The 23,121-nt window shown below is 34.4% G+C and overlaps 2 protein-coding genes across 6 annotated transcripts; one reads left to right on the top strand and one right to left on the bottom strand.

Moving 5' to 3' along the window:
- Positions 1-200: 200 nt before the first annotated feature.
- LOC101252683 (ubiquitin-like domain-containing protein CIP73) lies at positions 201-12,455 on the bottom strand. Of its 5 annotated transcripts, none has more exons than XM_004238360.5 (18): positions 12,192-12,455; positions 8,653-8,805; positions 8,215-8,332; positions 7,157-7,261; positions 6,920-7,044; positions 6,759-6,827; positions 6,356-6,505; positions 6,195-6,264; positions 5,963-6,117; positions 3,550-3,714; positions 3,396-3,467; positions 3,160-3,283; positions 2,864-3,019; positions 2,543-2,697; positions 2,309-2,458; positions 806-1,399; positions 567-722; positions 201-485 (listed from the first exon to the last, which is right to left on the bottom strand). In XM_004238360.5, exons 2-18 carry the CDS (start codon positions 8,779-8,781, stop codon positions 423-425), a joined length of 2,556 nt encoding a protein of 851 aa, XP_004238408.1. In that variant the 5' UTR covers positions 8,782-8,805; positions 12,192-12,455; the 3' UTR covers positions 201-422. The 5 variants fall into 5 exon arrangements, with proteins under 5 accessions (XP_004238408.1, XP_010320450.1, XP_010320449.1 ...); XM_010322148.4 differs by having other exon boundaries at positions 2,864-3,037; positions 8,653-8,838; positions 12,192-12,422; XM_010322147.4 differs by having other exon boundaries at positions 2,864-3,037; positions 12,192-12,422.
- Positions 12,456-15,547: 3,092 nt separating this feature from the next.
- On the top strand, positions 15,548-16,125 carry LOC101252388 (uncharacterized). The gene has a single exon (XM_004238359.5). The coding sequence runs from the start codon at positions 15,633-15,635 to the stop codon at positions 15,966-15,968; it is 336 nt and encodes a 111-aa protein (XP_004238407.1). The 5' UTR covers positions 15,548-15,632; the 3' UTR covers positions 15,969-16,125.
- The last annotated feature ends 6,996 nt before the right edge of the window (positions 16,126-23,121 follow it).

Raw genomic sequence — 23,121 nt, 5'->3', positions numbered from 1 at the left:
AGTGAGATTGAGGTTCAAGAGGAATTACACTAAATTAAATATGTTGTTATACCACCAATTGGGTACTACAGATACCCACTTGAATTGTTTAGTGATGGAGGAGAGAACCAATCATGCATCAAACAATACCCACATCTCTACCGTAGGAGTAAGGTTCCACTTGAAGGATTACTGTGATTTTGTTGTTATAGAAACCCACATTGATAGAATAAAATGGTACCATTGTTTTGATTAAACATAGAAAATACAGTTCCCATCCACTGGATTAACTATTCCATAGGTATGTACATATACACACGGGAATAGTATAATAATGGTTTCCCCCCACATCAGCTGTCTCTGTCTGTCTAATTGAGAACCCAAAATGATGACATTCTTTAGAAATAATATCAGAAAATGAGAAGAAAAATTAAGTATATTCCCTATTTGCCCTCTTTATCCTTGAATCGCTGAGAAACATCATTACGCAGCATCTGCATGAATTCCTGCAGGAATGAGAATGAAACATAAGACCCATGCATACCCTTAACAAACACCAAACTCAAATCACAAATCCAGCTACTCACGTCGGCTAGGTTCTCTTCACTGGATAGTTCATCAGCCAGACTTAGATCGCTACTTCCATGGTGATGCAAAGATTCTGTACTTTGAACCAAAGAACGAAGAATCTCTACAGGTGGACTATTGTTCTCGATTTCTTGGGCAACCTCATGAAGATCAATCTGAAAAGATTGCAATTGATACATAAAACTTAAATTTTGTAAATACATCATTCTAACAAAATAAATAGCTAACAGGAACAAACCTGAACGTTTTCAGTGGTTGGTGTTGCCCCTCTTACTGCAGTATTCTCACCAAGCCTCTGTGCAATATTAGGAATTCGTTGAGGCACACCTGAGATGCCACCAAGAGCTTGAGACACAATTGGCATCATTTGCTGAAACATCCTAGACAAGTCCATACCACCACCTTGCCCGGAAAACATGCTTCCAAGATCCTGGGTGTCAATCTGCTGCGCAATCTGACTTACAGTGTTCATCATTGCTGGACTTTGAGTGAATTGCTGCATCATATTCCTCAAGAGATCCGGAGAGCCAGCCCCAGTTTGTTGTGAAACCCCACTCAACAAACCATTTAAAGCAGGACTCTGAAGGACACTAGACATTGCATCTGCTATCTCTGACTGGCCATCAACATTTCGGTTTCCCGAGCCAATAGTCCCCATAACTCCCCTATCTAAGTGTGTCATTGAAGGCATAGCAGGCTCATTTCCCCTGGCTGCAAGCGCTGCAAGAGACTGCAAAAATTGACGCTCATCTCTTTGAGGTAGTTCATTTGGATTGCTGCTACTTGAACCATCAGCATTAATTCCATGAGCTACAGATTGCTTAGTTCGTTTCTAATTTGCAGATCCACCAATAGAAATAAGAATGTCAAGTCCAGGACCAAAAGTTGGAAAAGCAGTACAAGGAACAGAAAGTTCACTACGTGAAAGGTTAAAACAATTCCAAGGAACATTCACAAATCTGACTTTTTCTTCAGTTATGAGATCAACAATAACATTGCACCAAACTGACAAACCACCATAGACACTAATTCAACATAGTAGCTTAGGATTTAGGGAAAAATCATTACAAGGGCAGTAACCAGCTCTCAATTTCTTTCGACACTGTTAAGAAAAAGATAAACAAGGCAGCAGAAGAAATTAAAACTCACTGACCCAACCCTGAGAAATCCCAAGGGCCATTAGTGTACTGTTTGAAACACAATGAAAGGGCATATCCCTCTACCCTTCTCCGCTTAATTACCAGGCTATTGTCAAACATGTTATGTGCGCTTAAACCCACACATTATATGCTGCGGTCTTACCATTAGACTATAAGTCTCGTAGGGAGGGGGAGCTTATTTATCACTACTTATAAAATTCAATTTCCAAAATCTCTTTAGGGGCGGGAATGCTAATGCAAGGTGAATGAGCAATTGGCAAGACAAAAGGACAAACAAATTGAGCACTCAAGAAAGTAAAACAGTAAATTTGACCTACCATTTAATGGTACATGAACACTACAAAACTCAGCAGACAAAATCATTTCATTTTGTACCAACAGAAAATGACTCCTTATCACATGTCACAGACAAAATCATTTCATTTAGTACCAACAGAAAATGACTCCTTAGCACATGTCCTTCTAAAAAGCCCACTACATTTGGAAATAAAAAAGGAAGGTACTCTATTACCACTCCATCTTTCAGCAAATCTAATAATCAAAGATATATCTGGGAAGCAGCATCAAAACAGCTTGCTTACCTTAGGCTGCAAACCTCCGAGCCCTAATCCAAGGGGCACAGATGAGGATTCATCAGGACTACCTAACTCCTGACTAGACCTTTGAGCTCTTCCTACACTGGCTGAAGCTTCTGGCTTACTATGAGACATTTCGCTTGATTGACCTACACTCTGGCATTTACAAGTTTAATTAGGTCTAGAATGTCAAACTAGAGGTAAAAAGATAGGTCATGGAATCATTTTATTGGCACTGACCATTTTATCCTCTCTCCCGGGAACACTGTGTGCTGGTAGAGGCTCAGGCACAGTCATCCCACTTGCAGATGTCTCATCTAGTTGAGTGCTAACAGTATCATTCTCAGCACCAGACGCAGTAGAGCGCTCTTGGCCACTTGGGCCATCTGATTGGCCTTCATGATACAGAAAAAGCACTTCAGAAAGTATATCGCCGTATTGTATCATCATCAGCGAATTAAAAAGTACAGACGTTACACGTGTTAACAAGAAGCTCTCAGTCTGCAAAAAGTTCAGATATGATAATAGATTATTTTAGGACATAAATCTGTGGCGCTATACCAGGCTGTGGCATACTAGAGACTGAGATAACAGCAGGCCTTGGTGCCACAGCTGTAGCCATTATATTTCCAACAGGCAGAACCCTTGTTTGGCCAGAATCAGTTCCATTACCACGTTCACCGTGTGCTCCATCTCCATTGGCCGCCCTAGCACCAACTGCAGAAGTAATAGGCGCTAAAAGCACCCATTGTTAGAAAGGTTACTACATTACTTCCCAATTATTGCAATGCTCCACAAGAAAATAAGGAAAAACAATAAGCGAAATACAGAATAATGTACTAGCATATTTTTCGTACCTGCATGTATATGAATATTGACATGCCTTGGGGCATTACCAATCCCAAGAGCGCCAAAGGTACCGGGGTTAGGTGGAACAGCAGCTGAGTTACCGAAGAGTGAACTGGTTTGAAGGGGGAAAGGCTACATCAAGGAAGAGCAACAAGTCATGAGAAAAAAAGAAGGAGCTAGCATCTACCTATTTTTCAGATTGCAATCCTAGCCTAGTCCCTCTACTTTTATCTGTCAAACAAACCTGAACCATTATGGGGTTCGGCCCGGTGGAAGATATGTAAACTGCAGGACCAGCATTTACTGAAGATTCAGCCTGCAAATATCAGCTTAATAATTGTAAGAGAAACACTAATAGAAAATGCTTAAACACCAATAAGAGAAGGGAAAAGTCATACAGGTGATTGTCCCATTCTGAGAGTCAATATCGTCCTTCCAAGCTCTAATAGAAGGGCACCTAAATGTTGCATAACTTGACCAATTAGCACAGACTCTGTCTGCACCTGTCCCCTTAATGCAGGATCACTGGAGACTCTTCCTTGTTCCAACCGCCCTGCAAAGTGCTACAAAGTGGCAGAAGATTAACAAACAAAATCAAAAAACAAAAAGAAAGAGGGAACAACTTTGCTGAAGGAATTGTCATACAACTGACTTTTTGGACGGCTTGATAAGAGCAAGTTGACAACAAAAGAAAGTAAAAAAAGTTCGGCAATCATCAGTGAGTTAGAGCAGAAAGGGAATAATGTATCAATTCTAGGAACCATATCTTTAGCAATAATTATTTATGATATCTTATCAGTGATACATAAAGCAACTGTAGGGAGTCCATCAGAGCCAGAAGGTAAGGGAACTCTCCTAAGCAATGCAGGAGTAAGGATGCACATGCATTGCATCTAATGCTATAAGATTTCACTGTTTGGTGTCGCAAGTGGACCAACGTTATTTTGTGCCGTCAAGTTGGTTCTTATAAAGAATAAGAGCAATATATATGGCCCTGTGCATGAATACTGTTGCAGTGGAAGACTGGCGAACATCATACTGTTGTACAGTTTTGCAAGGGGTGAGCACAAGAAAGCTGTTGTACCTCTGATATGCCTGAGTACTGTATGATATATTCCCGCACTATGTCAAAGTAAATCACTTACTGAGCCAAGACATGGTATCATCAAAGCTCCGGAATGTTGTCAAGAAGTGCTCCAACACAGACGGAGCACAGCAATTCCATTTTCCCATGAAAAGAACAGTCAGAGAAGATGGATCCATACCATCAAACCACAGAGGACTGATACTTTACTATCACATCAAGAATAAACAAATACAATGCAAGTTTGGTCTCAGTGTGAATATATGATAGCTAGCCAACTTGCAAGCAGTTTGAGTGAGACTTGGCAGCCAGAAGATATTGAGCAGCGTTCAACCTGCCAAAACTGAGGAAGTTTGTATACCTGCATTTATATGCATGGATAGGATCAACCCTTCTATATCCCTTCTGTATAAGAAAGAGTCTAACCGGAAGATCTGGAAACCAGCAACACTCTTCTAACCTACCCATACCCTCTTCTCCTCATTGTCCCTCTGTTATATTAAGGGGTTCCTCGTGAAAACTTGGAACTAGTCTTCGGCCTGTGATTTATCAAAGGGAAATTCACAAGCATCAAGAAGGTCGTTCTCTGGGGCCTTGTAGAACTTATCCTAAACGAACATATCCTCCTTAAATGAAATATATCAACATGGACAAAACAGAGGAGGTTGCCTCGGAACAGGTTCTACGTCTCTCCCCTACAAAGCCTCCTCTCAATCTTCTCATCTCTGTAATTTCTTTTCATCTTCCCAAGTGATTTTAACTAATCAAACCTTCACCTCCCATCTAAAACCATGTAACTAGACCAGATAAATAGTAATTTATGGGCTTCCCTTCAAGGGTCATTTGTCTTCAGTGATTCCTATACCAATGTGTTAGGACTCCTAATCACAATTTCAAGAAAATCATTAAGGGGATGATAACATGTAGGTATATTGTAATACAGTTGAGGAAGCTAGAATTCAAGATATTACACTTCATCCCAACCCCCCCCCCCTCCTTCTTTCGTTGATAAAGATTTAAAGGTTTTGAACTTTGGTCTTTTCATGCCAAAAAATAGTCATTTTCCTTCAAGGGCTTTGATTTTAACAAAATAAAGGCGGTCTCCAGTAAAACTGGTCAAGCTCTGAGCAAAATTGCAAGACTGAAAAGCTCAAGCTAGACACTTCGCCAAGATACGGTGTGCCCAGATTAGCTAAAATATGTCCATTACACAGTACATGTTGCTATCAATGATAGTCAAAGATGCTTCTTGCCAGTTTATTTCTTAACAGTAACACTAGAACCATGAAGATACTAGAGGGAAAGGAAAGAGGAATGGGGTAGAACCTTAATCATAAAGGAGATCATTTTATGGATCAAAGGAAGGCACTGCAAACAATTTCTGCTATATGGGGAGCAATGATATACTACACATGGCAAGTAAGAAAGAGGAAGCTGTTGAAGCAAACAATTGTTAATAGTACTTTTGCCACAGATACAAGAAGAGATCAGAGAGAGGATTGGATAGTTACAATGTTCAAAGAGAGCTCATAGAGTTAAATTTTGATTTAAGGTTTAGGTAACTAGTTTATTTTACTTGTGATTGGAGATCTAGTTGTCTTAACACTCCCTTCCTAGAAGATGGTTAAGGCTCAAGAGGTTCTTTAGGTGTATCAAATATTTGATTTCAATGGTAGTGTTTCACAGTTTAATACCAAAAAAAGAGATATTATGGTCATGGTACATACAGATAATGCTGCAATAACTTGACCACCAAAAAGACGCTCTGCCTGACGCAGCGCAAGGCTCAACACTTCTGGACTCGATAAGCCACGATCATGTGTAGGCAACTGTACTGCAGGTGGATCTCCCGCATTATTAGGTGACTGGTTCGGCGGGTAACCTGAGGTAAGAGAATGCGAAGTCTTTCAGAGATCCATTTACCAGAAGAGAAAAAGCAAAAACAATAAAAATCCCCACCATTCTGTGAGAATACATGCTCCATCCCGTCCATGAATTCAGAAAGCGTGATCAAGGAATCCAAAAGGGGCTTCAACATGAAAAAGAAAAAAATAAATGAATCAAACATGGCCATGAAAAACATGAGACAGAAAAAACATAATATCTGAAAGACATTCTACCAAATTAATTGAGGGGACAGCTATTGCTGCCCCCAGAGGAATTTGCACTACTTGCGGCAAAGATTGACCAGAAAATGCCTGCCCAGATTGCTGACTTCCTGACTGACTTAAACTCTCATTTCCTTGAGGGCGAGGAGCTGGAGTGCTGGCCTGTTCACAAACCAACCCCCCAAGCAAAGATAAGCGAGGAAGCAATGAACAATGGTAAATGAAATTCCTCAGCACCTTGCTAGGTGAACATAAGTGAAATTAAAGGTCCCATATAAGTGAAAGTCCTGTAACTTTGAAACTTGAAAGGGCTCATCGCACAAATGACACAATAGAGAGAAATTCCAGTAAAATATAAAGGTAGCAGGTGAACCTAAGAGATCCGAAACATAAGATAAAAAGGTGGGAAAAAAACCTGCACACCAGGAAGCTGTCCACCGGTCATGTTCCCGATCCCTACAGTGTTCAAAACTGCCCCAATAACCTATAAAGTTGGATATTTTTCTGCTATAAGATTCTCCCAAATCAACTCAAATAACAGTGATTAAAAAATCTTGCAACTTCTATGCAACCCACCCGATTAAGATCAGGCACAAGTCCTTCCCCCGGATCTCCAACATTAAAAGTTCCAAGGACAACACTGTGTGAAATCTGCCCGATACGATTCCGTGAGCCACCAGCAGTGGGTTGAGGCTCTTGTCCTGTGATACTCAAAGATAATAAATTGTTCGTTACCTCTTTTTTGTTACACCTCTGACTAACAAATCAGCCAAATGACCTGAGAGCCTAAATTTCAGATCACGAAGCCTTTACCTCTGTTAACATTGTTAGTAGTAGCTTCGCCACTGCTACCACCTGATGGAGCTTGCAATTGAGACTGCCTCAGCACTAAATGTAGTGTGTCCCCATTTTCCACATCTGGAAAGAGTTAAGCTTTGGCAAGAAACCCAAAAGTTGAAGATGAAAGAGGCTCCATTTTTTGCGAAAATATTACATCTAATCATGTGAAGTTGTATAAACAAAACATTTAAGTATCAACTAATGTGGTGGTCAAAGATAACTCTCTAAAATTAATCATAGACATGATAGGACTTAAGAGGTGAGAAACCAATCCATTTGTTAGTTGGAAACAACTCACTGAGCTTACTAACCAACATGGACACCCTTCTAGATGACCAGGGTAAAGGATCAGCGAGATATGATATCTAGAGGTATTTAGGTTTGTTGCATATGATATCTTGAGGTATTTAGGTTTGTGGCATTACCAAAAGTCAACAAGTATTACCCTCTGGAGATTAATATTACAAGCAGACAGAGACCTAATTCTCCATTATATTCATCCCAACTCTTGGTTTCTACATAAGGCATATGTCATGCGTTTGAGGCCTTCCGCAGACAATAAGCCTAATATTTAAGCGGAGAGTAGAGGGAGAGCTCATTATCAACTGAGTTTCAAACTATGACCCAGTTCAGGTTTGTGGCAGTTGTGTAATCTCACTTGAAGGGGTTTTCAGTTTAAAGAAAAACTACTTCAAATTATGTTCAAAACTTGTATATTCTCATGAACTCCAGTGTACTTCACCCTCAATGACCACAAGTTAGAGCTTCTTTCTGAATCAGTTCAGAAAATTTCAAAGCATTTAAAAATCAGCTATCAGTTTTGAAACAGAAAAGGTAGGACAAGCTTATGTGAAATGATGAAATCCTGGAAATTACCTCAATAGAGATGTAAGGAGCTAAACACACATATACAAACATCTAACAGAAAACTCTGACCAACAAATTTAAAGAGAAGAAATATTTCCAGCATAGAGTGCTCGAACTGCAGACAAAATGAGGGGGGAACTTGAAATCCTCAGTTGATAGGATACAATATTCAGAAAGAAGGTGATTATCCTTCAAGACCTTGCCCCTAAAAATTAGTCTCTGCTGCTCAACAGGTACACCAATCTGACTTGCTAGTTTGTCCTTCAAGGCTGAAACTTGCAACTGAGATTGAGACATGGTAGAGAAGTAAAGTAGACAATGAGTTCCAAATAAGAGATGTATCAGAGAAGTACAGTGCACGTGATTGATAAAAGACTCCAAGTGCTAAAATCCACATTTTAACTTCATATCAATAAGTTTTTATTCGAGAAAAGGTCTCTACGTTTCAATATATTATTTCTAACAAGAATAAAGGGGGAAAAATCACTTTTCAGAAGTAGCATAAATTTAAGAAAGCTCTGCATGTAACTGAACAAGCATGGTAGTAAATACTCTTTTTCAGCATAACCCACAACAGAAACAGAGTAAGTAACAAAATTTACATTCTTATCCACGTTAAAAGTATAGGTCTGGGAATCTAAGGTCTTGATGTTGAGAACCACGGTTGATTCAGAACTTCCACCAGAATCATTACTTGTACTTGACCCTTCAACTGCTTGCTGATCAGCCATGAAGACTTCAGAAACAACAACTACCTGCAGAGAAAACTCTGCTGAAACAACAACTACCTGAAGAGAAAACTCTGATGGATGGTAAGCATTTATAGAGCACTGTGCAAAATAGTTGAGACAAACTATCACCAAGGAGCAACTGCAAAACCAAAACTCCTTGGCAGGAAGGTAGACCATCCACCCACATATTTTAAATGAAGGCCTAGACCCGTCAATATGCAAATCATTCATTCTTTTTTTTTTTTTTTGAGAAGTTAACAATACACAAATCACACATATAGATTCATGAGCAGCAAAGATAGAATATTCAACAAAGCATAATTAGCAGCAAAAAAAAACCTTACCCTCCCACATGCACCCTCACCCCCCACCCACCTCAAAAAAGAAGCAAAATAAACTAAAACTCGAACAATTTAGAAACGAATCCATTTGGAATAATATAAAAATGACCAAGGATGGCAAAATCATGAATGAAAAGAAGAATTGTTTTGCACATCCTTTAATACCAAGGTGAAGCCCAAATCTTTTTTTGTAGGTACTGTAAGAATATCAGTGATGTAAAGCCAGCAACAAGGGAACGTTGAAGCCCGGAAAATCATAAACCCGAGATGCACATCAATCCTCAACCTACATGAGATCATGTCAAAAAAGAAAAATCCACTAACCAACTTTTCTCTCACCCCCTCCCATTCCCTCCTCCAACATTTATTTCCATTCAAATGTATTATGTTTTAAAAAGAATAATTTTGTTTCCATTCAAATCTAAAAATCCACTCTGCCTTTGATTGCAGACAACACTTGAATTTTTAAGATGCATCCTTGTTTCACTCATGTCAAGTTAATGTTGGCATAGTTGTGGCAAGTAAATATGTAGAATTGCACAGAACCACAAACAAAGGACTAATGAAATAAATATAGTGGCATTGTCTGTAGACTCTATTGTTAATTTTTTTTTTTGTGACCGAGAAATTTGGGGATAATGGGCTTGTACATCTGCTCTTCTCCACTTAAATATAAAACTTGGCACATTTTGCATTCCACATTTCACAACCTTTGTTGTTCAACCAAACCCATAGAAGATGGGGATTCTCTTGGCATTTACCAATAGCTTTTTAAGAGAACATACTGATTGTTGTAACTTCATACACACTTTTCTATAGCTCAACTGTCAGCATATTTGTAATTGGTTTTGGACTTCAGTGAAGGCCAGGCAATCCCTTGAACGCAACTTTCACTCTCACAGGTCAAGAAAAAAGCAGCAGATATTATACATTAATTTATTCAGGTCATAAGACAGTGAAATCTTATCCTACATGCCAATTGTGTTTGGAAACTAGGGTACACCATATGATGTGCCCATACAGCTTAAGTTTGCAATTTATAACCATGGCCGGCAATTTCTTTTTTGAGAGAGAAATTACGCAATTTCTTTAGTTATGCTTTCCTTTTCAATACTGTTAGCACTTGTTTCCTTTAATCTTGTTTTTATTGCTTCTCAAGAGACGAAACAATGGATCTTTAACAAAGACAAGTAAATTCATAATACAATCATTTGAAATGGTACTTTCTATATGATCTCTAAATGTTCAACTTTTATCTTTTTATAAGTAAATGTTCAACATTTATGTCTCAGCTGGGGCTTCATTTATGAGTTATTGACATATCTAAACAATGGTTTACAGGCTAGATAGCCTAACCTACAAATGGACCGTTGTGAGCTCCTACAATATCTTTTAGTCCATGGAACCTGCCCTGTTGATCTTATAAGTGATCTGCTATGAGGAATTGCAATATCTAAATGGTGATGGGACAGCAGTTCCCAGAATCAAGCCTAAGACCAAGTGATAAATATGAATACAGCTTCCATTGGCTAGGTCGCAATACATATGAAATTCCAGTATCTCAAATCCAAAAGTTGAATCAAAGTTCTAATCCTCAATGACACTACACGTAAGGTCATACAGAAGCTAGAGCTTTAAGTTCAGTAAAAAAAGTATCACACAGAATAATCTCCCCAAAAAAGAAATTCCAGCTAGCCATCTGATGCTACTTCAGCCACAAGCACACAGAAAGCGTCCACCACTAGCTACTGCACTGCTCGATTGCATCAGACCTTTGAAATAGTTTTGCTGTTTTATGGGTCATGCCTTTCTCTAATAGGGATGCTCTTGAAAGTTGGAGTTCTTGGGAAGTTGACAAAGCCATCAAGACTATTTGGGTGATGATCCTGGTGCTCTCTTTTGGTGTTTATGGACAAACGGAAGAAACAATGTTTTGATGGAATTTCAACTTCTACAAAACTTTTGAGAAGCAGATGTGTAGTTAGCCTTTTCAGCTGATCCAGATTGACCCTTGTAAATAATTTAGAACTCTTCTTGGATATTCTTAGCTCTATAGTTTAGGAAGAAGCTACAAATCCTTGTTTTTGTGAGCTCGACTAAGCTATCCTTGTAAAGCTTGCATCTTCTTGATGCCTTTAATGATTCTACTTACTTCATCAAAAAAGAGAAGTTCAGCAAAAAACTGAAAGATGATTGATATGTATTGCCTTAATCTTTTTTTCCCCTCATTCTCTTGGATAAAATATTGAGGGAACCGACGCAAATACTGACTAGTAACCATCAAAACTTTGTATATGTCAAGAAAACATGAAAGCACATGAGATTTCAGTAATTCAAATCCAAAAATGGAATCAAACTTCTAACCCTCAATGATACTACACATAAGGTCAACAACAGCCAAAGCTTTAAATTCGGCAAGATTTGTATTGCCTTGATCTTTTATCTTTTTTCATTTTCTTTGATAAAAAAATTTGAGGAAACTGACATCAAAATTCAAACCTTTGTACACAACACGCAAACAAGAGCTTACATAAGCTTGTAAAGCAATAACAGCAAGAAATGAATACACAAAATTGAGATTGGAACATTCATACGAATCAAACTATACAAAGCATTTTAACCTAATTTACGATTAAAAATCGTAACAGCCGGAGAGATATACAACGGAAACCTACTAGCAAGATTTCGACGGAAGCTACAGATCCTTAATGTTGTGAGCTTAACTGAGCTATCCTTGTTAAGCTTGCATCTTCTTGATGCCTTTAAATGAATCTACTTACTTCACCAAAATGAAAAGCCACAAAAATCTGAAAGATGATTGATATGTATCACATCTTAATCTTTTTCCCCTCATTTTCTTGGATAAAATGTTGAGGAAACTGGCGGCAAAACTGACTAGTAACCATCAAAACTTTGTAGACATCATGGAAACAAGAGAGGATTAAATGTATAATTCTATTCATACGAATCAAACAACATAAAAACATTTTTAACCTAATTTACGATTGATTTTCAACAGATTAAAATTCATAGCATGATTCTACCGGAGAGATAACGACGGAAACTTACACGCAGGAGTTCACCGGAGATTGAGATCGGAAGGAGCAAAGGAGAGTGAATGGCGTCAACTTTGGCCAGAGATTTAGCTGAATGACGAAATGTGAACCGGAGGGGAAATCGGGTCGAATCTAATATTTGCCAGCTCGTTATAACATTCCAGAAGGATCTAGAATTTATTTATCCGGCTTGTAGCCGCGACGCCACCAGAGCTCCAGCTGAAACGGAGATGGGTTTATGGGTATCCGGGTCACCACAATCGAATCGAGTCCACTTTAAAGTCAACATTGATGTTCTTGCCTGTTTGCTTTTCAAAAAAAAAAGTATATTAAAAATTAATTCGAGATAATGTTTGTTTTGAGAAATTTAAGATAAATATATCCTATATCATTTCATTCTATATAAGACAGTATTGGTTTTGCTCGAGTTAAATGATAATTGAATTTCAATTTTTCATTTTTTTAAAAAATATTACTTCTAATTAATTTATTTATTAAACACATAAATTTAAGTTTATCAAATTATATCGTAAGCAATATCAAATATCATATGATACTATTTAATAAATAAGTAGCGTATAAAAGATATATTACTAAGTATTAAATAATGAATTTTTGATTTGTTGAATATATTATTGATTCAACAAATTGAATTTTATAATTAAATAGTCATTGAAATTTTTATTTTTTAGTACTAAGAATTAATTTGAAATATTATATGAACAAAAAAAGAATGTTATTGAATTGTCAAGCTGTCTTTTTATTGTATATTAACATAATATTATTATTTATTCACGTATATTATTGCGATTTTATGACCAACTTATATGCATTGAACAAATCTATATAACATTCTTTTATACTGCTATATTTGTCGATAAACATGCATATATATAAAGCTAAAGTACATGAGTTGGCATTGAATGTTACAAAATAATTTTTATTTCGTCATTGATGAAATCTTGATTATGTAATAGTTGATTAATGAATCAAATATACACAACAATGACATCATTTTCCAAATAAAAGGAAACCTTTCATTAGTCAAATATGTATATGATAAAAGCACTTTTTTGAAAATAATAATATTTCTTTCTCTATTATTTATCAATCGTTTTGTTTTTGTGTTTTCTTTTCGTTCTATTTTTACTATTTATATGTAAATAAAAATGTAAGTGATGCGATCAAGTCTAATAGTTTTTTTCTATATGTATATAATTTGATAATATTAAGGATAAAATATAGGAAAATGAAAAAGAACACACATTCTAGACATATTATTTATTTTGTCCAGTTTTAAAGTTTATCGATTTGACTTATTGGTTATCAATTTATAGACATACTTACTCATAAATAAAAAAGAATTCAAAACGTTAGGAACCGATAACTTGATAATAAAAAAATCAAATTTGTTATCAATAAAATATTGAACTCATTGAATTTAACCCATCATAAATCAATCTCTCGTGACACAAACTTATTTGTAGATATGAGTATGCACAACTTACTTCTTGTTTATAAAGAAGGTTCAAAATTGATATATTTACATCAACATAGAAAAATTATATATATATATAATGTAACTTTTTATCGAAGAGGTTCGGGTGAATCCAAGTGGGTCGGCCCTGCCACTAACTTACATGGAAGAGTAGCTTTGCTTCATGGTTTAAAAAATCCTCTATAAAATAATTCAATACATGTAGGGGTCGTTTGGTAGGCCGTATTAAAAGAAATAATTTATGTATTAGGTAATGTATTATTTAGTAATATGTTTGGTAGGAATTTGGGCATATGGATTAGTTATACCTCCCACATGGTATTATAGAATGTATTACTAATTTCTTTCATTTGGAAGTATTAGTAATACAGAGGATATAATAACATTGAATTAGTTTATGTAAAGGCAAAAATATCCCTCAAATCATTTTGTTTATTTTCTTAATTTCATGATTTATATTTATACTGGTAAATTTATTTAAATAAATTAGTTTACAAATTTTTTAGAAAGAGTTGTTTATTACCAACTAAACCCGGTACAAATCAATACAAATTTTTTTATATAATAACAAAAATATCTCTTAAATCATTTTAACTATTTTGTTTATTTTCGTGATTTTATGATTTATATTTGTACTAATAAATTTATTTAAATAAATTAGCTTACAAATTATTTGGAGAGAGTTGTTTTTTACTAAATAAATCCAATACAAATCAATACTAATTCGAAATGTGAGCATATGACGTCTGTGATCTTAATCGAATGTGTGTGTGTACATATATGTGTGTGTAATTTTCTAATTATTTGTATTTTGAAGAATTTAAAACATACACACATATTAAAATTACAACTTGCAATTTTTATGTGTAAATGTAGATGGTTTATTCAATTTTACCATTGTTGACTGTCTTTTCGATTTTTAAAAGTGGATGATTTATCTTTTTAAACTTAAAATGACATTTTGTGAGTGATCAGTTTATTAAAATAACAATTATATATCCTCAAGTAAATCAAGTGAAAAAATAGCAAACATGATAATGAAATTGTTCCTCTCATAACTAGTTAGGAAGCCATAAAAAATAATTTTGTTAGGTAATTAACTACCTTGATCCAATTACCTAATATTTTAAGGGTATAAATGAAAAGAAACTTATTATAGAGTTTTAATACAAACACAAGATGAGGTGAATAATAATGAACCAAACACTTGATAAAAATAAATTATGCACTACTAATCCCTACATTACTAATTTTTGCACTACTAATTCCCGCGTTATTAATTTTTATACCAAAAGACCTCTTAGTAATCAAAATTAATTGTAATAAAATCATCGACGTGTTATTTAAATAAATATAGTTTAGACAGTAAAATAGAGAATTGAGTTGAAATTGATTTTCTGAAAAAATAGAAAACTCTATATTTGAAGAGTAAAATAGAGTGTAGGATTGGAGATGCCCTAAGAAGCTAATGGAGTGGACCGATTAACAAAAAAAATTAATGTGAACTTGATATTTTTTATTGAGTATAGGGTTGGAGATGCCCTAAGAAGAAGATTTATAAAACTAATAGGGGATAATGGTAATAAAAGAAATTAAATGTGAGATCAGTATTAATGCATTACGCAATTTAGATTGAATTGGTGTTTACTATACAAGTAAATAAATTTAAATATAAAGAATTTTGTACCAAAAGTGTACGAGCTCATAGTTTAGCATACAAAAAGGGCCAAAATAAAAAGTCCTCCCCGCATTTTTAACACTATTTTCCTAGTTTGAGACTGAAGTGGCATAAAAATTTACCTTGGGGACCAAATGCTTCATATACTTTACTTAAAGGACTAATAATAAATTTCATTTTATCCCAATACAGTCAATAACTAGTACTAGCACAGAAGACCGGCGGCGTTTGGTGGACCGGGGTCGAATTTGTAAACCGGCCGAAGTCAACCTCCCGTGATGGCTATCCCTGCACCACCATCGAGCTCCGCCGTTCCCGGCGGTTATCAGAAATCTAAGAGATCGTTAGGTTTCTTTGCAAACGCAATGAAGAGGAAAGATAGCTTTTTACAATTCTTCGCCATGACAGGAATTCTTCTTCTGAGTATGAGATCGCTTGGGCAAAAGTACCGCATAAACGACCTCGAGGAGGATAACGCCGCGCTCAAGGAAGAACAAGAAGGGCTCGTTCACCGAATGAACCATATCAAGCAAAGTCTACTTGCTGAAGCTGCTAGTGAGCCCACTGGTGCCTTTGCTTCCCGTCTTCGCCGCCTCTTTGGTGATGAAAGCTGAAACAGTTGAGTTTTTTGTTCTGTCTGAGTTTGTATTTCATATATATGTCCAATATTAGCAGAATTTATAGATTTTATAATTTGGGATTTTGGAGACTTCATCTTGACCTGGAGTGTTAAATTTGAAGCCTTTTATCTTCAGATATCTTAATTTTTCACTTCTAAGGTCTTTTAATTTACTGTTATATGGTATGAATTGTTCAAAAGAATTGCTAAAGGGAACACTTATGCCTAATTCTATCAGGTGATTGCAACAGCAGGGGAAATTAAATTGAATGTATGAATTATGTAGCATCTACAGAATGCCAACTTTTTGTTCTGTTACTTGACTAATCAAACCATGCACCCACTTCCTATCCATTCAGCTCCGTCAAGCTCCAGTTAAAGGCAAACTAGGAGTTCTCGAACTGATGAGATTCCCTGAGACATCATATTGCATCCATATAGATATTACAAGTCTCTAACTAGTATAAAACAGCTCGTTATAGTTTATACAAACAACAAAATCTCCATGCTAGTAAAAATCATTGAAACGTTTGAAATGATAAAAGTAGCATGCTTGGAATCACAACCTCTTCTCCATAGACTTTCACGGGGATAAATGTTGGTTTGATGCCAACAAGGTGTAATATTTTGATGTATTCAAGGTGATAGTTCAGCTGAGTGAAGAAACTCTAATAATATACCTAAAAGGTAAAGCCTTCATTTGTTGGAGTATCTTGCATGATTGCAGCATTTCTGAAATGATCATCAGGTTGACTATCCTTTTTGTTTTTCAACTAGGATATCCTTCCACATCATTTCAATTGGTAATCATCATCTTTTTTATAGTAGTATTCCATGGCGCTTTTGGTTGGTTGAGGTATTGGGATACATATAGGACACTAGCTGACTTCTTCCCATCTGCCCAAGTCTTGGCAGATTGAGGTACTTGGTAAGTGTGGTGAGAGGTAGCAAGTGCATAGTGAATTAGTTAAGGTGTGCATCCGGCTGACCCAAAACCACCATTGTTTGAAAAGAAAATTATTGCATGAATACGTTTTTCTTTTTATATGCCCCCAACATCAACTGGCTCATCATAATTGATGATTATTGTTTTGTTGTAAGATCAACACCCTTTCCATGTTGAATTCGGTATGCAATCAAATTTTCAAAATTATGCACTATTGGATAAGTTAGATATGCAGACTCTTCCCTATCTATCTGTTTTCGCTGAGGATACTTGCACACTGATGCTTTTGGTTTTGGTGGAAATAAATCTCTTGTATCCAAGTTTTTGCTTAGCGAGAAAGTTGGGTAAATATTGCCACAAAACCTTTCCAACATGAGGCTAGATTAGTTTTGAATTGGTCGGAGAGTGGTATGATGAATCCCATTTGATTTTGTATGTGGGAGAAACTGGGGTAGCATGACTGAATTAAAGGGGGTGGAGTATTTCTCAGTCAAACAGGTTAAGTTAAAGCTCCGGGGGAACTTTCAGAAGGTTGAATGGAGAAGGTTGGTGTGCAACAACATCAGTTCACCTATATGGATATTCATCTTGAGATTAACTGCTTTGCACAAATTATACATCAGGGATAAAATGGGGGGATGGTTGTGGATCGTAGCTTCCCTTTGTGTACTATGGCTGTTGAAGCCACTCTCACCTCTTAATTGCTTGCTCAGTATCTGCTCATGCGTGGAAGAAACTTCTCTACTGGTTTGGAATATCTCGGGTGCCTGGAGAGTGGGAATTTGAACTATCATGGGCTACATCATATCTAAGGAAAAAAGTAGTCGAGAAGTTTACAGGATGCTACTTGCTGCTGCCATTTACCAACTGTGGAGGGAAAGGATCAAAGGAACATTAGAGTCTTCCATCAACAACAAATAATAGCGGAGCAACTCATAAAGCTAAATCAGGAGGTCCATCCCAGAGGTAGATGTCATGCCAAGGTAGGTAGATGGTTAGAGAATCAGACTTTTTATCCAACTTAGGAGGGCAGGAAGTTCATGGAAATGTTTGTGTGTTTGCAGTAGTTGTCTTTGTTGCTCTGGGGCTAATAAAGCTCCAGGTTGTTGATCTTTGCGCCTTATGTGGTTAGTCCCATGAGGATATCTTTTAGACATTTTATTATATCACACAAACATCAACATGTCAATTTTGATGTTGATCTTAGTTACTCTTGCATTTCTTTTAACTCAGAGCCTATCGAAAACAACTCTTCTACGGAAAAAAGGTAATGATAGCGTCTGTTCACACGCCGTCTTTGAAACCCCACCATCTTGTGGGACTATACTGCGTATTAAATTATTATTACTTCTTGTTAATAATGGCTCTCTAAGCATGAGTCCAAAGTTCTTTTATTTTCATTGGCATGTTAATTGTTTGGTAGACAAGGACACGAACATGGCCACTGATTGCGGCAAGTTGGGTCCTAGTACTATCAAAACATTTGACTAATACTAATTAATGTGTATCTTTGTTACCAGTTCCTACCTTTGCCGTTACAGCAAAGCAAAGTATTTACTTATTTCTTTCAAGTTTCAACTTCTTTATTTTTAGTTGTTATTGCCAAGCCTCATCAATCTTTCTGGTTTTAGCTTTAATCACGTATTTCTAAAAAAAGTTATGTTTACGTGAGTGACGAATCTAAGATTTAAATCTTAGCGTCTAACTCATAATTTTTTGGTTTTAGCTTTACTTGCGTGTTTCAAATCTTATATTATTGATTATTTTTTTGTTATATTCACATAGATACCTATATTCAGTAAAAAAAAATATATATATACTAGATTCAGTTAAATTCATAACACAAAAATTACATCCATCATTGGATGGAAATGGAATTACCTCGTTATGATACTCAATATCTTGATAGTTCTATTAAAAATAAAATTATAATTGACTTTTTGAAACAACTTTATGTATTTTCCGTTTGTATAGCTAAAAAATCATCTTTATGTATTTTCCGTTTGTATAGCTAAAAAATCATATAATGGTGATTGCAATTATGGCACATGAAATTTGGTGGCATTTGCAAAAGTTGGTATTTTTTAATAACATACATTTACATGGTTAAGTTTCTTGGATATTGCCTTACCTTGAAAGTCTCTACAAAATCAATGCCCTATGGTCCACTGTTTGCAAATTAAATCATTGTACAAACTCATCATCTATTTATTTTTGTTCTTTCGGAAAAGGGCCTAAAATATCCTCAAAATATTGGAAATGGTACAAAATTACCCTCCATCCACCTATTGGCTCCAAAATACCCTTTCCACCCACTTATTGGGTCCAAAATATCCTTGTCATCCACCTTTTGGTTCAAAATTGACCACTTATTTAACGGTTTTATATTTAAACTATTTAAATATTTTTTAAAATACATGGCGCTCAACTATATGTTACAATTTAACTTATTAGTATAATTTATAAATCAATCCACTACCCACCCCATTAATAATTAAATCCCTTTAAATTAATGAACCCGTCACATTATTAATGCATGCTACTGCCAATTGAGTGTTTTTAAAAATTATAGAAGTAAATTATCATACATTCAAGTGGCTAAATAAAAATCACCAATAAACTTACAAGTCTAACTATATTTATCTTAATTATTCTCACGTCTCAATTATGTGATGTTACTTCATAGGTAACTTTTTTTCAAAATAATATATTAAAGTTATAAAACAAATCATAAATATTTATAAAATTATATTTAAAAAAGTGCATGAATCAGTTCGGGATGTATTACTTCTTTACTTTTAATCATAAATTTTTAATTCTTTTTTGAAAGAAAGTGTCCTCCTAAATAAGCGGCTCAACTTAAATTTAATTGGGGCTCCGATTCGGACTCGAATAATTTTGAATGTCATTTTCAGAAATCTATAATTTCATCTTGTTTTTAGTAGTGTTTATGACGATTTTGATATTATAATTGAATTATTAATTGGCTGAGGTTTGGTTAGTAATGAGTGGGTAGTGGGTTGATTTATAAATTATATTAATAAATTAAAATTATAATCAATAATTGAACGCCAAGTATTTTAAAAAAATATTTAAAGAGTTTAATTTTAAAACAATTAAAAAAGTGGTCAATTTTAAATACAAAGGTGGATGACAAGGGTATTTTGGAGCCACTAGGTGGATGAAAAGGGCATTTTGGAGCCAATAGGTGGATGAAGGGTAATTTTGTACCATTTTCAATACTTTAAGGGTATTTTAGGCCCTTGTCCGTTGTTCTTTTAATATAATGTATTCCTACCCCTACGGTATCGTTTAGAAATATTATTCCGATAGACTTTCGATTCAAGAAATATATAAAAATTTAATTCATGCAATAAATTTTAGATAAATTGAATTGAATTTATCAAATAGATTAAGTTAATAAATAAATATTATATATTAACTTTACCATCCAGTCGTATTTAACGGTGACATATATATTCATCTGTCCTATTGTTGGAATACTGAAATTTGGTTTAAAGAAAATATTTGTCCATAGCGTCATTACGTGCACTTTTAAGTTCAACTTTTTGAAATAATATATAATTAACTGTATTTGTTTCTTTACCTATCATGTGAACATGTAGAGATTCTTTTCATTTTATTTCCAGCCAGTATTTGTCTAAATAGAAAGACAATTAATTATATTCTCTGTATCTTTCCAATAAATCCACACGTGATTAGAATAAGGTTTGCTATCTCTGTCTCTTTGGGTATTTTTAGTATTTTTTTATACTTTCTAACCTTAACATGTATGCCAAATGCGTGAAACTTTATTATATGTACAATCTTCACCTTTTTCTAGACCAGCATAACAATCGGTTACAATTTGATTTTGAAGTTTATTAATATGATTTAATGATATTTGGTTTATAATAAGGATGTATATTGATTAGATTGATTTGATTTTTAAGTTTATCAGTTTGATAAATTGTTTTTTTTCAAGTATTAGTGTTGTAAGATTGGTCAATTTGATATCAATTTGCTGGTCATTAATCATTAAGATTTGACATAAAAAATATTAGTAGAAAGATTTTATCTTGCTAAAAACAAATACCGATCAATTTGTAGAATAGCTTGAAGTTTGAAACAATCATAAATTGAAGTATAAAAAAATTAAGTCCTAGATCAAAGACTTTATATTACCGAATGATACAAATATACATCTATTATTAAATTTGATTTTGAGCAACCTTATCGTTTAGACAAACTATAGAAGTCCTTTAAGGTAATTTCTCAAATTCTTCATGTGTATTCACTCTATGGCATGTGTGAGCACTAACAAAACCGAAAAGATTTTAATTAAATCGGTTCACATATAAACTATGGGCAGCACATTGGTAGCACGTCAATTCGAACTCATGAATATTTGCACTGTCAAAATTTATATATAAAAGATTTCGATATTATCTGATGGTTAAAAATTTTATAGGTAAAACTAATCGCAATTTAAATCTTCTTTTGCTATAAAGCAAAAAGCTCGAATTTAAGATAAATAATTTCGTCAAAACAATTGATAGAGTTTTTTCAATCCACAGGTCTCTCATCTCCTAGCCAAAAACCTCGATTAGTCAGTAAATTTTAAATATCAAATTATTTTAATTAAAAGTATTATAAATTCAGGTTCAAACAATATTAATTGGAGCATAATATTAATAAAAAAGTATCCCCAGTAAACTTGGCATTTTTAATAATTGCTTGAATGATGATGTGATCTGTGAATATTATTTATTGGAGAGGAAAAACTGGCAGCTGGAAGTGGCTGGCCTATGCTGAGTTAAATGAGGTGTGTCAAGGTAGTGGGCGTAGAAAGGAAATGAGTAAATATGCAAAATTGGGATATTAGGTGATTTATTTGTTTAATTTTATATAAATATAAATATTTATTTATATTTGATTAAAGTTGTGAAATATTTTCTTTATCAAAAAAGTTAAAGTATTTTATTTTTTACATAACATATTTAAAATTACAAGATTAAAAAATAACTGGATAGCATACTTTTAATTTAAAATTGTCAAATTTAAAAGTTTTATATATTTTTAAACTAAATATCCATTCAAATTCAGACAAATAAATTAAAACAAAAACACAATATTTTAACACTCTCTTTCTTTTTACTCCCTCGATATCTCATACTTATAAATCACAACATTTAAATTAAAAATAAAATACTTATCATTTATCATCCGAGTAAATCTAGTATATTTTAGCCGGGCTAATCAATCATAGAAAAGTGAGATACAGTGAGTGGAGTATTATATTGAAAGGACGTGGGAGATGAGGGTGGATCCCACACCTTTTAACTCATCACATGCACTTTCTCGAGGGCTATAAAAAATTAATTCAAATTAATTTATTTAAACATAAATCATAATTTAATTTAAATTGTTATATTTGTTCGAGAGATGTACTTAGTTAAAATTACAAAAATGTCTACTTACTTATATTAGTAATCATTAATAATCAAAGATATGCAGATAATAATCGAACCAATTCAACACACATTGATTATTAATGAATAAAGTTCATTTTATTTAGTTTCTAAATAAAATTAGAAAGTAATCATCTATAACATTCTTATGCAATAATAATGACTATATAATAATTTTTTTTGTGTGTGTTTTAAGTACCGCGTGGACCCCAACACCGACACATTAAACTTTTCATATATTTATTGGTTTTCCCAGTTACAGACTTGCAGTTGTTAATTTCAAAAATTTCCAATAATATTTCCCTCTCTTTTTTTACGACAACTATTATTAGCCTATTAGGGCCACATTCCCTACTTCAACTTGACTTTTACTCCAATTAATGGCCAATTAATTAATACTCCTGTAGAAGATAGTCTTTGCCGACTGAATCGAAATATAGCGATGAAATATTATTTTTTTATCGAAAATTTTGATTTTAAACATATGTAATAAGCAAATTATATGTCCAAAAACGTACTTAATATGGAATATTTTTCTTTTAATTAGTAATAATTAAAAATATATTTAGTATAATTTCATAAATATGATCTAGCAAGTTAAATTAATCGAACTAGTAAATTTTGAAAATGAATGATAAGACGAAAACAATAATAATAAAGTGGTGTACCGCACTTTTAAATATGCCATGCCCTTTCACTTTAAATCTTCCCTCCTACCCCCATCTCCCCCC

Source organism: Solanum lycopersicum, chromosome 4, assembly GCF_036512215.1.
Source record: "Solanum lycopersicum chromosome 4, SLM_r2.1".
In the NCBI taxonomy this organism is placed as follows: Eukaryota; Viridiplantae; Streptophyta; class Magnoliopsida; order Solanales; family Solanaceae; genus Solanum; species Solanum lycopersicum.
Note: the sequence above shows the minus strand (reverse complement) of the source record. Positions and strands in the feature narration are given on the sequence as shown.

Bases quoted from the DNA above. Each gene is read 5' to 3' on its own strand.
- LOC101252683 (XM_010322148.4), bottom strand. From the start codon at position 8,781: ATGGCTGATCAGCAAGCAGTTGAAGGGTCAAGTACAAGTAATGATTCT. The intron at 6,828-6,919 runs GTGGGTTGCATA...CCAACTTTATAG, and splicing joins TTGTGCCTGATCTTAATCGG to GTTATTGGGGCAGTTTTGAA. The intron at 3,284-3,395 runs GTTTGTTTGACA...TCCTTGATGTAG, and splicing joins CGAACCCCATAATGGTTCAG to CCTTTCCCCCTTCAAACCAG.
- LOC101252388 (XM_004238359.5), top strand. From the start codon at position 15,633: ATGGCTATCCCTGCACCACCATCGAGCTCCGCCGTTCCCGGCGGTTAT.